This window comes from Anomaloglossus baeobatrachus, chromosome 5, assembly GCF_048569485.1.
Source record: "Anomaloglossus baeobatrachus isolate aAnoBae1 chromosome 5, aAnoBae1.hap1, whole genome shotgun sequence".
Lineage (NCBI taxonomy): Eukaryota > Metazoa > Chordata > Amphibia > Anura > Aromobatidae > Anomaloglossus > Anomaloglossus baeobatrachus.
Window position 1 is genome coordinate 364,025,396 of NC_134357.1, and position 16,595 is coordinate 364,041,990.

The 16,595-nt window shown below is 37.9% G+C and overlaps 1 protein-coding gene across 1 annotated transcript in view; it reads left to right on the forward strand.

Moving 5' to 3' along the window:
* Positions 1-1,009: 1,009 nt before the first annotated feature.
* The window catches only part of MEOX1 (mesenchyme homeobox 1), a 67,203-nt gene continuing 51,617 nt past the window's right edge, over positions 1,010-16,595 (forward strand). Inside the window, exon 1 of the mRNA XM_075347590.1 lies at positions 1,010-1,693. Coding sequence (XP_075203705.1) covers positions 1,246-1,693 — 448 coding nt within the window. The 5' untranslated portion in view covers positions 1,010-1,245. The remainder of the gene's footprint in view (positions 1,694-16,595) is intronic.

Genomic DNA, 16,595 nt, shown 5'->3' on the forward strand with positions numbered 1-16,595 from the left:
TTGCGACTGAGGTCCGACTGTGCGAGCGGAACTCAGCTGCGGGGGGCGGGCCGCCACTGAGGAGGGGCGGGCTGGCATGGAGGAGGGGAGGGAGGGATTTCTCTCCCTCTCTCCTCCATAGCCGGCTATTGCGATTCTCGCCCTGCACTCGTGGTACACCGGTGTACCGCGAGAGCAGTGCGATTTTTCTCTCACCCCATTCACTTGAATGGGTGCAAGAGAAAAGAGTCTCGCCTTTGCAATCGCGGCATGCTGCAATTGTTTTCTTGGTCCGATTAGGGCTGAGAAAATAATCGCTCATGTGTGCTGACACACAGGCTAGAATTGGTCTGGGCGGAATGCGATGGTTTATCGCACTCCACTCGCACCAATTTTCTTGCCGTGTGGCTTAGGCCTTACTGGGAAACTAGGTCACAGATGTATGGAGGAGACAGGTTGTTGATGGCTTTGTATGTCATGGTTAGTGTTTTGAAACAGTGTATATACTGTATATATATATATATATATATATATATATATATATATATATATATATATATATTAATATTGTATGTAGATATATTTTTTCTATCATGGCGGCTATGCACTGAGTAATATACTGCTATGTATATAGGGGTTATTTGCCATGTGTCTATTTGTCAAAATTTGACCTCCACCATTCAGCAAGTGAAATAACTTTTTTCCTTCTCCTAAAGTCAAAGAATTTTGTTAACAGTGCCATAAACATTGCTATGCAGAATTACGGGGAGATAAAAGAGACCCCTTTTCTGTGTGTGCAGTTTTGACCATTTCATAGCACAGACAATGTATCTTTAAAAAAAAAAAGTCTGCATCTGCAAATCCCATTAGATGCGGATATAAGGTTACTGATGATTAATAGTAGCCCTGGTTTGCTTTGGTTGGAGGGATGCAATGTGTGTCGTTAACCCCTCCCTCGCCTCTCTCATATTTCACTTCACAAACTTGTCACTCTCTCTCCCTGCATAGTATTTAAACAGTGGATCTGCCCCCCTTTGGATATACAGTACAACACAGTTTTTAGGCTCAATACTATACAGCCTGTCAGTCTGGTCAGCAGCACACGTGTACAGTGAAGATGCTTGTGTCTTGTGAATGAAGGACTGCTCTCTGTAGATTTCGGCATTTGGAGCCAAGAAATTTAAAGTTCCTGAAAAAGAAACTTCTCGGAGGAGCTGGACATTTATTGGTGGCCTGGTGCAAGTGACCGACCCGACGCTTTTACCAATGGATCCATCAGCAAGTAGCTGTATGAGAAGCAGCCACTCCGGTGCTCCCCTCTGGGGCTGTATGCGTAATCCGCAGGGAGATCTAAATTCAACATCTCCCTTACACCCCTACCAACAAGTATCATTCTTCCATCAGAAGCCGGACTATGCGGCATACTCAGATTTCTCAGCGTCATGCCTAGCGACAGCTCCACACAGCTTTCCCCGAGAAGAGAGGTTGTATGCAGAACAGCATCACACGTTTCATCACTCAGACTGGCACTTTCCAGCTACAGAAGCTCGGAGGCGACTGAACCCCGAACTGGGCTTAAGCTCTGGAGAAATAGAAAGCAGCAGTCCGAATTTGGTTGACGGCTCCGGGTGCATAAATGAAGAATACGGGGTGTCAGGTGGCGAGTCCCAAGAGACAGAGAAGAAGACTCAAAAGCGAAAAAAAGATATTACAGGTAAGAGCATAGACACATACTAATTGGGTAAAGTGGGGCGGACATATTATTGGACTAACCTGTGAGGCCGCACAGGGGCCCAAAAGGTAAGGGGGGCCATTTCTATCTCCAAAGCAGGTGGAATTGTGCATTATGATGAGCTATTGGGCTGCAAAGGGCCCATATACTGTTTTTGCACAAGGGCCCTCTCCTATCTGTGCCCACAAATGGGTCAAGTATTAATGGGCCACATAGTATGGGAGAGCAGGCCAAAAAGTAAATACTTGTATCCTTGATAACATAAGTTACATATATTTGGTTCCCACTTTCATGTGACTTCATCTCGTATGTTATTTCTTGATTTGATGTATTTTAGAACTTAAAACTCAATTTCTGAATAATTTTCCAATGTTAGATACAAATAGCTGAAGCTCATATTCAAATTACATAAGGGACATCATTGCCATAAGTCTGGGTTATTCGGTTGCACATAGAAAGTGACATTTCAACTCGTGAGACAACTCAACTTTAGGGAACTGCATTCCGAGGAACTCAATCATTTTAGCTGGTAACACATGTGTTTCAGAAAACTGCTCTCAGTGCAATTCCCCCAGAGCTGGATATCTCACATAGAAAAAGACATTAATATGATAGAATGAGTTCCGAGAAGTCGACAGAAAAGAGCGATGGAAGGTCTCAAGAAGAAAACTTAATTTGTATAGCTTGGACGAAGAATAGAAAGAGGGGACAAGATTAAATTATAGCAAAAGTTAATAAAAAGTTTCAGCAGGGAATGAAGGGGCGCAATCTAAAAGTGGTTGGAAGAATTTTCCCAAAAATTATCTTTACTGGAAGAGAAGAATATGCTTGAAACAAACTCCATAGTAAGTGAATGTGAATCTGCCTGTGATAAATATCCATCAATTTATAAGATAAAAGTGTGGACTAGATGGTCAAGATCCTCTTCTATCAGTTTCATACACATGTGTGGGGTCACTAAAGGTAAACTTCTTAGATTACACTAGTAAAACATACAAATAACATTGAGGCTTCCTCCTAATGAATGTAAATACCTGTTGTCTCAGTGCCAGTTCACACTGTGATATATTATCTTTCTGTAACTGACCTAATCACATATGTTAATACTGTTACTTTAACTCCATTGTCTTGGAGTTAAAGTAACTATCTAACCAGATTTTTTAGATAAGGCGTGTAATATCTCTTATATACAATGTTGTGTTCCATATGGTGTATAATCCCCCATAACGTCATCATTTCACCTCATACACCATATAGGTTATTATATTTCATGATTTGTAAAATTGTTCCATAAATCACAATATCGTTTTCTCCATTGTTCCACACCACAAGTGTGCCAATAACAGCTAATTATGATAATTATATCACACTGGAAGTTCTCGATGAAAAAAGACTGTAGTATCTCCAAGAAGACAAAATATAGGGTGAGATTGAAATAATTAATGCCGCTATAATGTGACCTATTCTTGATTTATATATGTGATATAATTTATTAATTACTTGTTATAAGGCAAGTCAGCATTCTATAATGCGTTACCTTATGTATGATGTCATAATACCATGTAATATTAGTACAGTTTTATATACAACTGCATGAGCGACAACTTCTATTGTATTATTATATAGCAAGAGTATATATTACTGTACTAGTCAATAACATTACTATATCAGTATCATATCAGTACTTTATCACTACTATATCAGTATATAATATTAATATATATATATATATATATATATAAAATCACTACTATATCAGTTGAAAATGCTACTGTACGTGTATATACCACCACCATATGAGTACATATCACTACAGTACTTGTATACGTCACCACTATATGAGTATATATCACTGCTGTACTAGTATGTATTACCACAAATACTACTGTACTAGTATATATCACTGAGTATAAAATACTACTGTACTAGAATATATCATTACTATATGACTATAAAATACTACTGTATTAGTATATATCACTATATGAGTATAAAATACTACTGTACTAATATATATCACCACTATGAGTATAAAATACTACTGTACTAATATATATCACCACTATGAGTATAAAATACTACTGTACTAGTATATTTGAGTATATAATACTACTGTATTAGTATATATCACCACTATATGAGTATATATCACTACTATATAAGTATATATCACTACTATAAGAGTATATACTACTACTGTACTAGTATATATCACTACAATATGAGTATATAAAACTACTGTACTAGTGATATATACTCATATAGTAGTAATATTTACTAGTACAGTAGTATTATATACTCATATAGTAGTGATATATACTTCTATAATAGGGATATACACTATTATATGAATATACACAATTTCTGTACTAGCATATTTCACTACTATATGAGTATTTATCACTACTATGTGAGTAAATAATACTACTATATGAGTATTCAATACTACTGTGGAAGTATTTATCACGTCTCTAAGAGTATATGCTACTGTATAATTTTATATCACTTCTGTATAAATATATATTATTGTACATGTATTATTACTGTATTAGTACATAATTATACTGTTTGAGTATATATCACTACTATATTATAAAATAATACTACTATATAAGTATGTAACACTTCGTTATGAGTATATATCACTACTATGAGTATAAAATATATACTGTATGAGTATATATTAGTACTAAAAGACTATATAACACTGCTGTAAGAGTATGTCACTACTACTATAAAGGTATTAATGCTACTATATTAGTGTATATCACTAATATATTACATGAATATATAATACTACTGATTGACAATGTTATTACTTCATTATTATATAACGAACTTGTATAAGGCCTTGTTCACACACTGCGTTTTTAGCTGCGTTTGTTTGCGGTTTTGCTGCAGAAATTTTGTGAAAAAATGATTGTCACCTTTCTGCAGACATTCCCCAGCAAAACCTATGGAAAAAAAATTAGCTGGGTGCACACTGTGTTTTTTTTTCTCAAGAACATTCTTTCTGCAGAATTTCTTGAGAAAAAGAATGAGCATGTCACTTCTTTTCTGCAGGTAGCTGCGTTTTTTTGCCATACATAATGGGAAAAAAACGCAGGGACCAAACTGCGGAAAATAACGCACAAAAACGTAGTAAAAACGCATGCGTTTTTGGTGCGTTATTGGTGCGTTTTTTTTTCCGCAAGTGCGCTAATCTTTGAGATGCTCAAGAATTTTCTTGAGAAAAATCCTTTTTCTAGTGTGAACAGAGCCTAAGTATATAATACTATTACACGAGTATTTATCACCCCTGAATACACATTATATAACTGCATCAACATATGATACTATTGCATGAATATATATCACTACTATAATAGGATTCAGTACAATCAATTGGAAATGAAAAGCCTATTAGTAATTTTCCATTATATTATCAAAACTATTGAGAAATAAGTGAAAATATAGGGATTATGTTATACATTTTGGAATATTTTTATTCTAAGTATCTTTATTATAAAAAACTAATGATGATATTCTGAATTTAGACATATTATTATGCATAATATTAATCATGTATATACAGTATATTCACTGTACATGTCTGTGATAATAACCTCCATAGCGAATCTTGTAGCATCTACCGTATGATATTGTCAGGTGTCACCTCAATCTCTTGGGCCTCAATGCAAAGGCTGTAGCAGCTCCCCCATCATTTATAACACTAGGCTCCCTAAATGGGGCAAAGAACCCCAATACACCCCAATAATTGCATCCCTTGTATTACAATAATAAGAAGACCTATTCAAACGCTCTCTATTTTGGAGACTACAAAAATGGTAAATCTAGCTCTATTTTTGAAATGCACACAAATCTCTTTCTCTATTTATATTCCTTTTTGAGTCATATTTTCCTTAGTATTACACCAATGTCATGTCTACTTCTTCTTGAAAGGATTCTAGAACATTAAATACTTATGAAATAAATATCATAAGTTAGCAATACTGAATATGACAGGCACATATGGACATGGCATATGTAGTGTAGCATGGCCCTCATACCCATGTGCTGGCAGCTGTTTTCTCCAGTATCAACGAATGTGGACATTAAATCCATGAATTAGGCTCTATTCTACAACCTGGAAATTAATATATATATATATATATATATATATATATATATATATATATATATATAGACTCACCATTGTATATATTAGTGTAAATGGTGTAGTCTGTGTAGAGGTTGATAGGAAATAAGCTGACCCTTAAAAAAACATTTTCTCTTCACAGTCAATTACACTCAAGTTGGCAAAAGCTGTTAGGCAAATCTGTGAAGCCATTAAATCACTGGTCTGGACACATCAAAGCCGAGCCTATATCTACTGATACAGATGCTCCAGGAAGGCAACTGTTTCCATACTGGTGCATTCTAGGAAATGTCTTACTTCCATGGTATGGGATGTCTACTGGTACTACATAATATGCCTTCATCTCAGGGGACGAATTACAATGTCCGGTCTAAGAATGACTCAAGGGTTGTTTAGTTTTGGTAACACAAATGATAAAATGCCTTAAATTGGTGACCTCCATCTGTTACAGAGCTACGACTACCAATATACTGAGAGCTGTAGTTCTGAAGGAGTTGGATTACAAAAGGTTGGAGACCTCTACTATAAAGATCGTATTTAATCAGTAGGTACCTATAGCCACTAACATAAATTTTACCCAAAATTTGATTTTGCAAGTATGTGCCTAATGACGAACAGGCATAGATTAGTAGCCACCCCATCCGTGTAGAGCAGATACAGATGTCGATAGCTATAAATGTATCTAATATCCCCATCATATATCATATTCATATCTTATATGAAGACTAGAATACAGATTTCTATTTTCTTTGACACCATACTGTTCCTTTATTTACTGCAATGCTGCAAAATATTTTACTTGTCACAGCTTGCATGGTTTATATAGTTGAAAAAAGACATATCTATCAAGGGAAGGTTATAAGGAAGGGCTATCTGTACACCACAATGCATGATCGGGTCCACCCCAGAAGAACTAATCTTTCTCCCTGAACCCAATTGACGATCCACTAGACTAAACATTCAGAAATTAACTTTATACTTTTATATATTATTTTATTTTATTTTCTTCTGTAAAAAAAAAAGCATCCAAGCTTTTCATGAAACAATCAATGGTTCCCTCTGTGACCAGTTCCTCAGGTAAACTATTCCACAGATGTATAGTTCTTATGGTAAAGAAGCATTGTATATTTTGGAGATTGAACCCATCTATCTCCTTCTGAGAGGGTTTTACATGGAACAGACTTTAACCATACTCTATCTTTGGAAATGCAAGAATCAATAAGATACACTAATAGTATATTGCTAAAACATTATTATATTCGCCATATGAGATTGTTAACTATTAACCTAATAAACTGCCAGCAGAACAGTCTGTAAGTGGCGGACTCCATATTGCTGTAGTCTATAGACTATACATTGTTTTTTAAAAAAGATCTAAGCTAATAGAAAGAACTCCTGTTATATGTATGTAATAAATATTTTGGGGTGTGATAATAGAGGCAGATATCTCTCACCCTTGTTATATCATAATCCTATTAAAGACCCCTACAGTCACCTCTGACCAAGAATAACATGGCTAACGGGGAGCAATCAGTAACACTTGGCTAGGCTAGGGACCGCGCCATTGTCTGACTGTAAGTTTCCATGGAATCTAGACATAATCTTAACAGGTAATTTAAGGTCTAGGGAAACATCCGGAGTATCATCTTCTTCATGGCAACTCTTTTGATGCTGTAAAAAAGAACAGACCAACGATCCACTGGAAAAGAGGGTTCACCTCGAAAATTAATGTAACAGAAATCCATCTGATTTTTATCCTGAAAAGTGGGACAATTTTTGTCATCCTTTTTTAACTCAGTAGCTATTAAAGGTAACCTGTCAAGTACAATATGCCCCAAGAACCACGAGCAGTTCTGGGTGCATATTACTAATCTCTGCCTAACCGTCCCTGTATACACTAGCATAGATAAAGGGATCTTTAGAAAAATTATTTCTAAGGATCTTTTATCATATGCTAATGAGCGCAGGGACTAGTCCCAAGGGTGTTATATCCCCCGACTAGTCCGTCCTCTTAGCATGTTAGCACGCCCACAGGGGTGTACTAGCATGCTATTCAATGTAGCGTCACCAGCGGCGCCACGCGTACTTGTGTTTGATGTGACCGCACTTCTGAATGCCCGACACTTCCGATCATGCGCATCTCTCTTTGAAGCCAGGAAGCGTACACCCGGCTTCATACTGTGCATCACCGGAATTGCCCGGCATTTAGAAGCATGGTCACAGCAAACACAGGTACGCGTGTCACCGTTGGTGATGCTACATTGAATAGCATGTTAGTACACCCCTGTGGGCATACTAACATGCTAAGAGGGTGGCTAGTCGGGGGATATAACGCCCTTGGGACTAGTCTCTGCACTCAATAGCAAAAGATAAAAGATCTTTAGAAACACTTTTTCTAAAGATCTCTTTATTTATGCCTCTAGATACAGGGACGGTTAGGCAGGGATTAGCAATATACACCCAGAACTGTTCGTGGCTCTGGGTGCATATAGCACCTGACAGGTTCCCTTTAATCATTTACAGGACCATATACAGTTTCCTATGCTTCCAAATAGTAACGCATACGTAAAAATCGGATTACATCCATTTTTTCTCTCACATCCATAGACTTGAATGGGTGAGTCTCATCTGATTTCAGCATGCGCCAATTTTTTTCACAGATTCTTCTGTCTGGGAAAAAAATCTGTTATCTTCACTGCCCCATTGAATAACATAGATCCTAGTGCTGTCCAATAAAAAAACATATATCACATGTTGGATTTATTCGCAGGCCCTAATGATAATACTTATACAATAGAATCTCCAACAATATTATTTTTATGTGGTTACCTCCAGCATAGTTTTACTATTGTAAGGTAGCAGTATGTATCGGGTCATTCACTCCATTATGGTCACATTTTTCTTTTTTACTTTTTTTGTATATTTTTTCTCTTAACCTTCCCATGGTATAATATTGAGCCGCTCTTCTTTTCTTCTTTCCCCATATCTGGTATTGCTTATTGTAATATCCCTGCTCTTAAAAGTAGAAAAATCTGTAAGGTTTGCGATATCCTCTATTTCATGCCTGTCCCCATATCATCGGCTGGCTATTATTTCCAGACCCCCTCCCCCAACCCCCTCTGCACTTGCTCCAATAAACTTCTTGCAGCAGGGAAAGTGACATGACATTGGTTTAACGGAGAGCAGACATAACTTTCTCTGGATTTGCTTTATTACACTTGGTAAATCACAGATTACCATTAACAGGCCGTGTGAGCTTTGAGTCACATATGTGTCTTAATGGGACTTAGTGACTAAAGCTCCATTAGTTGGGTAACGTGTATTTCCACTTCTTAGGCACTGTCAGTACACAGTATATAACATGGAGATATAATGTATCTGCAGATCTGAAGCTTGAAACTTTACAGCTTATCTACAAAGGGAAAATGTGCCTGCGTGCTCCCAATAGCGCAGAATTAGGATCCAATTCTTTATTATAAGAATATGCCTTGGAATGGATCATAAAAATATTCTGTTTTTCCGAAAGTCTTATGGTGTTCTCAAGTTACTTGAGTGAAAAAATTATTTTTTTAGCCTCCCTTAAGGGCGCTTTACACGCTGCGACGTCGCTAGCGATTGCACCCACCCACGTCGTTTGTGCGTCATGGGCAAATCGCTGCCCGTGGCGGACAAAATCGGTAGTGCGCGTCACACGTACTTAGCTTCCTAGCGACGTCGCTGTGGCCGACGAACAACCTCTTTTTAAGGGGGAGGTTTGTGCACCGTCACAGCGATGTCACACAGCGGCCTGTCAATAGAAGTGGAGGGGCGGAGACCAGCCACATTAACGACATGCCCACCTCATTGCCGGAGAACGCAGGTACGGTGTTGTTCGTCGTTCCCGGGGTGTTACACGTAGCGATGTTTGCTGCCTCAGGAACGATGAACAACCGGCGTCCTGAGCGAGCAACAACATTTGGGAAAGGAACGACGTGTCAATGATCAACGATTAGGTGAGTAATTTTGATCGTTAGCGGTCGCTCGTAGGTGTTACATGCAACGTCATCACTAACGAGGCCGGATGTGCGTCACGAATTCCGTGACCCCAACGATATCTCGTTAGCGATGTCGTTGCGTGTGAAGCGGCCTTTACTCTAACCTCACTATTAAAAAAGGACCATTTTCATCTGACCTCATTATTGCTATTATTAGTAGTAATGACCATATGGTAAATGCTTCCCTCCTTTGAGTCCATCATAGCAGAGCAATTTGCAATATTTTAACATTTTTGTTAAAGGGGTTGTCCACTACTTGGACAATCCTTTCACATTCTTATTCTTATTCTTAATATTATTATTATAGCGCCATTTATTCCATGGCGCTTTACATATGAAAGGGGTACACATAGTAGGGACAAGTACAATAATCATAAACAATACAAGGCACAAACTGTTGCAGGAGGATAGAGGTCCCTGTCCATGAGGGCTCACAGTCTGCAAGGGATGAGTGAGGATACAGTAGGTGATTCTCCTTGTTCACCCCTGTAAAAATATAATAAGCCTATACTCACCTCCGGAGCGGTCATGGTATCACACATGTTTGAAACCGTATTCCAGGGACTCACTTAGCATTGGTATTGACATGTTAGCCCTGTGACCAGTCAGCACCAGCTTCCTTCATCCCACCTTTGGATGTTTGAGCAGTAAGTCAGCGCAGCACTCACATCCTGCTCAAATGTCCGAAGGCGAGGAGAAGCAAGCTGGCACTGATTGGTTGAGGGGTTCACGTGCCATAACAATGTAACATACTCTGGAATGCTCTGCTACAACATATCAGACTCTCACCTACCTTGACAAGCTTCAAAAGGAACCTGAAGGCACCTCTTCTGACAAGCCTACAACCTGCCGTAACCCTCAGTCTGATATAGCGCCGCATGACCAACTCTACCCTCAGCTACGGCCTCCTCACCTATCCCTTGTAGACTGTGAGCCCTCATGGGCAGCGACCTCTATCCTCCTGTACTAGTCTGTGTCTTGTATTGTTTATGATTATTGTACTTGTCCCTATTATGTATACCCCTTTCACATGTAAAGCACCATGGAATAGCTGGCGCTATAATAATAATAAATAATAATAATAATAACATGGGCTCCGGTAACGCAACTTCAGACATCTGTAGAACTGTGGCCGCACCAGATGGGAGTATAGGCTTATTTATTTTTACGGGAACGAACAAGGGGAATGAGTAAGGGTTGTCCAAGTAGTGGACATCCCCTTTAACATTTCAAATTCATTGAGCATACCTACCTATAGTGTCTTTCCACAATTCGTCTCATTCAGGCGTCTGTTTTTCACATATGCATTCTATGTTTTTCACAGATAGAGCATGCACCTATTATTATTATTATAATGGCAGTTATTTCATGGCACTTTACAAGTGAAAAGAGTATACATAAGAATAAGTACAATAATCATGTACAATACATGGCACAGACAGGTACAGGAGGAGAGAGGTCCCTGCCCTCGAGGGCTCACAGTAATAGTCTATGCAGCTATTCACATATCCGTATCCATATTCACCCATACAAGTCTATAGGTCTGTGAAAATCACAACAGCAGACAAATGGCATCAGTGTACAATCTGTGTGCTTGCTGTCTGTGATTAACATTGTAATGGATAGGACAAGCTTTATCATTTTTGGTTTTAGCAGTGAAAAATCATTGATGAAATTGATGTTAAAAACTGACACATTGACCAAACACTGATTAAACTCGGATCCAAAAGACTGATGATCAACAAACAGTGCTTTAACACTAGAAGTCCCAGAAATTTCGAGCTCCCCCCTGAAGTTCCGAAAGAGGGTCAAATGACCCTTAGTCAATTATATAATCAAATACAATAAACTGAATAGAACTAACTAGAAACTAAATGGCTTAACTCAATGGAAAACAACAACCTCCTGTGGTGCGACAGTAATGGCCTTAATTACAGAACAAAAGATGGTGATTATAGGATGTTAGCGAAAATCCTTCAGGTCATTCCACCCGTCTCTGGGTTCCAAAGGTAGAAATGTTAAATGACCCCTCTCTGGGACTTCTAGTGTTAACGTATGGGAAAAGTCACAAAAGTTTTTTTATTAGGTTAGTTTATTATTGTTTTTACAAACGGTAATAATAATAATAATAATAATAATATGAACATATAAAATTGCATGTAAGGTGAAATCATGTTAATGGTGATTATGACAATGGTATTTTTTATCATTAATATTATCAATATGTTGAAAAGTTAATCACATTAGAGATTTAATTTATATGTATAAATACATGTGTGGTCAATATAAAGGACTGGGACATGACTTATTCCTTCCAAAGACAATACTAAGGATCAGGGGGCATTCACTAAGAGTGGAAGAAAAGCGATTCCGACAGCTAAATAGGAAAGGGTTCTTTACAGTTAGAGCAGTCAGACTGTGGAATGCCCTACCACAAGAGGTAGTAATGGTTTCTTATGAGAAAAAAAAATATTAATAAGTAAATTTTATAAAGTGAATGTAGAAAATTATATAATTAAGTGAATTCATCTCATCATAATAATAAACATTCTGTCCTAAAGCAGCATTACAAGAGTCTATCTTCCTGGGGGTCCTGGTATCCCGATAAAATGACCACAAAGCCTCTGTCTAAAGATAAATCTTGGCTTAAATCTAAAATACTAATTCTATATACTGCTTTGTCTATTTGCTTTTATATATTTTAATATTATCTGTGTTGCAAGCCTTTTTAGAGTTGAAAATCTTTATTCTAATAATAATTTCATATTAATTTACCCTGTATGACAATATTTGGAGTCGGAAGGAATTGTGCGGTAATTTCGGGAAATTTAAATCTGCTACCCGTGGTTTTTGCCTTTCTATGGATCCATACGTTTGTATTATTGGTTGAAATCAATGGACTTTTATCTTCTATGAAACTATAAATGTTATGACATGATGTAGAGTGTTATTTTTTGATTTATATATTTTTTCTATTATTGTATTTCTATGTACAATCGTGCTGTTATATATATATATTTTTCATCCATCACATTCAATCAATATTTCCTTATGTTTAACACCTTGCATGCTCATACAAATTAAGAGATCATGACATTCCTCCTACTAATACATGAAGATATACTATGCTAGGTTAGTGCATAATTAGACTGCAAGCTCTTGGGTTTCTTTATATTGATTGATACATTTTATCAATACTTTTTGGTTGCAAACACATCATTATGACCAAACCCCAATGGGATTTGGGGTTTGCAATACAGAAGATATAAAATCAACGCTTGTTATCCAAAACAGCCAAAAGGGCGAGGGGTTGTTTGGATAGCAAGTGAAAAACTCTAGGGGGACTGAGAACTGATAGGAGAAGGGAGGGGGTGATAAACTGTTGTTTTCACAGCTTCTAAGGTGCTGGAAAAACAGGAGGTTACATAAAAGGGGGGACGGGATTCTCTGCATAGGGAAAGGTGTCTGTAGACGCCTCTGGAATATGATTCACACCAAATGTCTGTGTTGTCTTTGGGGCTTTTTTGTATACAATGGTGAAAAATCCAGGAAAATTTGCACATACACACAACATATGGATTGATATTTGTCATAAAAATGTAGCAGAGAGGATTTTCTCATTTAACTACTTGTGTACCATCATAACAACTTGCATTCTGTGTTAGGCTTATATGGAGTGTTACTAAAAACCACAGAAAGCACAATATAATAATAATAATAATAATAATAATAATAATAATAATAATAATAATAATTTATTCATTTATATAGCGCTATTAATTCCATAGCACTTTACATACATTGGCAACACTGTCCCCATTGGGGCTCACAATCTAGAGTCCCTAACTGTATGTTTTTGGAGTGTGGGATAAATACATACAAACTCCTTGCAGATGGTGTCCTTGGTGGGAATTGAACCCTGGACCCCAGCGCTGCAAGAATATTATACAGTGATGATATTAAAGCATTAATAAAAAAACACAGAAAGCGCAATTATGTTATGTAATGATGACATTAAAGCATATATATATCATTGCACTTTCTGTGGTTTATATAATTCAATTATATATATATATATATATATATATATATATATATATATATATATATATATACATATACATACACTGCTCAGAAAAATAAAGGGAACACTTAAACAACAAAATGGCATTTTAGTGTTCCCTTTATTTTTTTAAGCAGTGTATATATATATATATATATATTCCAGGTAGTGTTCTAATTGTTCTACTATATATTTATATACATTTTATGTTATGGCCTTAAATAACTAATAGCCCAATATGCACTACCAGGGTCCTGATGTGATATAGCTGGTAGACTGTTGCATATAATCCTTTCAAATTATACAACAAAGGGGCACAGTTTGCTTAATATTTTAGACACAAGCCATATTCATGAAGATGAATAAGGTAGCAGAATATAACTGTTAGGCATATTCCATAGCCAACAGCCATTCACAAATCCGCCCATGTTGATGTATTAACTCTGTCCTTAACCCTTAACTATAGTGTAAATACAATCTATGAACATGGCATATTATCTCCAGTACTTCACTTGTACAGTTGTTAGGGGAAATAGTATATTAGCCACTCAGGGCTACAGCAAATAAAGGTGCTATATTTATTCAGTAAAGGGAGTCTGTCACCTCCTAAATCAATATTAATATTGAACTCTTATGCCTCCTCGTGTTGCATGGCCTTTCCCCACTCCTAATAGACTATCCTCACTTCCCAGAGTGTGTGCGTGCATGAGCATTAACACTGCCTGAGCCTTGTAGTAGGTGCTCACACAGTGTAGGTGGGTCCATTCTCCTCCCTGGATCCTCCTCTGTGGATGTTGATTGATACACTACAAGGTGTTTTCGTGGAGGAAGTGGTGTCCACAGAGAGGAGCTAGGGAGGAGAACTTGCTCGTCCTCACTGTGTGTGTGACATCACTGAAACTGTGCACGTGTGGCACGGCTGAGGCAGTGTTAGTGCGCATGCTCAAGTTCAGATCTGGGAAGTGAGCTTTGTCAATCAGAAGAAGTGGAAGGCCCTCAAGATATAAAATGAGGGGGTGTAGCAATCTGCCAAATTCTTGGCCACGCCAAGAGTGCATGAAAGACCCCCAATTTGCATTTCAGTCAAAACTATTTTCTCAGGCACTGTACCATTAACAGGTAAAGTGATAGTATGATTTTTTAGGAGCTCAGTCCCCTACATCCCAGTATAGATTTTTAATATTGATTTTGGGAGTAATAGACACCATTTTTCGCTCTACACTAAATGAGTCACTACAAGGTTTTGTGTGATCTTCACAAATTCCAATATTGATAACAGTAACTTGTAAGAAGAGGTATGAGCATTCTACCTGCCTCAATATTCTTATATTACTATACTTCATCCAAGGGCTTCATGAGTAACAACTGTAAACCGTAAGTGGGCCCACTCCACCGTGATCAGTTAATTCTAAACACATAAAGCTTATTGTGGTGTTTTTGTAATGCACTGGCATAATGCACACAGTGATGTCTCAATAGTGAGATACTACGCAGTGTTGTCACAAGAGTGAGCTAATGTAGATAGTAAAGTTAGGCTATGTGTGGACGCTGCATATTTTGCCACATTTTTGCGCATTTTTTGGGTGCAGTTGTGGTCTCAAAACTGCATGAATTTCCTTCCCCGGCAAAGTCTATAAGATTTTATTTTGGCTGTCCACACAGTACAGTTTTTTTTGGCTATGTTTTTGTGGTGACCACAAAGATGCAGCATGTCAATTCTTTTTTGCGTTTTTCACTGCGTTTTTCACCCATTGAATGCATTGAGCAAAAACGCAGCAAAAAAGCGCATCAAAAAACACGCAAAAACGCATGCTTTTTTTATGCATTTATCTTGTTGGTGCGTTTTTGTGCATTATTTTGGGGCCAAAAAGGCTGCATCTTTGTGGTAAGAAAAAAACGCAGCGTTGTGCACATAGCCTTAAAGCACAGGGATCAGTAATGCCTCTTTCCAAAGTTCATTAGGATTATTAACTTCATTTTATGAGTCCAGATAGGTTCAGTAAATTGTTTGGTCCCATAGTAGGTGCTAGTTTATTAATTCCACCCATGATCTTATTCTCTAATGTGAATCTCTCATATACATAGGTGTAGAAGACATTTTAAATGGCGCTTAAAGGGAACCAGTTATCAGATTCATGCTGCCCAAAACATGTGCAGCATGAATTAGACACTAGCTGTGTGTTTGCGGCCAGTTCTGCTGCATTTCCAAGTAAACATACTGTGAAAAGTTGGCCAAGAACTATGTGTCATGAGTGACTAGTATGATAAGGTCCCTGGCTTTTCTTAAGGCCCAGTCACACTAAACAACTTACCAGCGATCCCAACAACGATCAAACCTGATAGGGATCGCTGGTAAGTTGCTAGGAGGTTGCTGGTGAGATGTCACACTGCGACGCTCCAGCGATCCCACCAGCAACCTGACCTGGCAGGGATCGCTGGAGCGTGGCTACACGAGTTGCTGGTGAGCTCACCAGCAACCAGTGTCCCAGCCCCCAGCCAGCAGCGCCGCGTGGAAGATGCTGCGCTTGGTAACTAAGGTAAATATCGGGTAACCAACCCGATATTTACCTTGGTTACCAGTGCACGCAGCTACACGTGCAAAGAGCAGGGAGCAGCGCACAATGCTTAGCGCTGGCTCCCTGCTTTCCT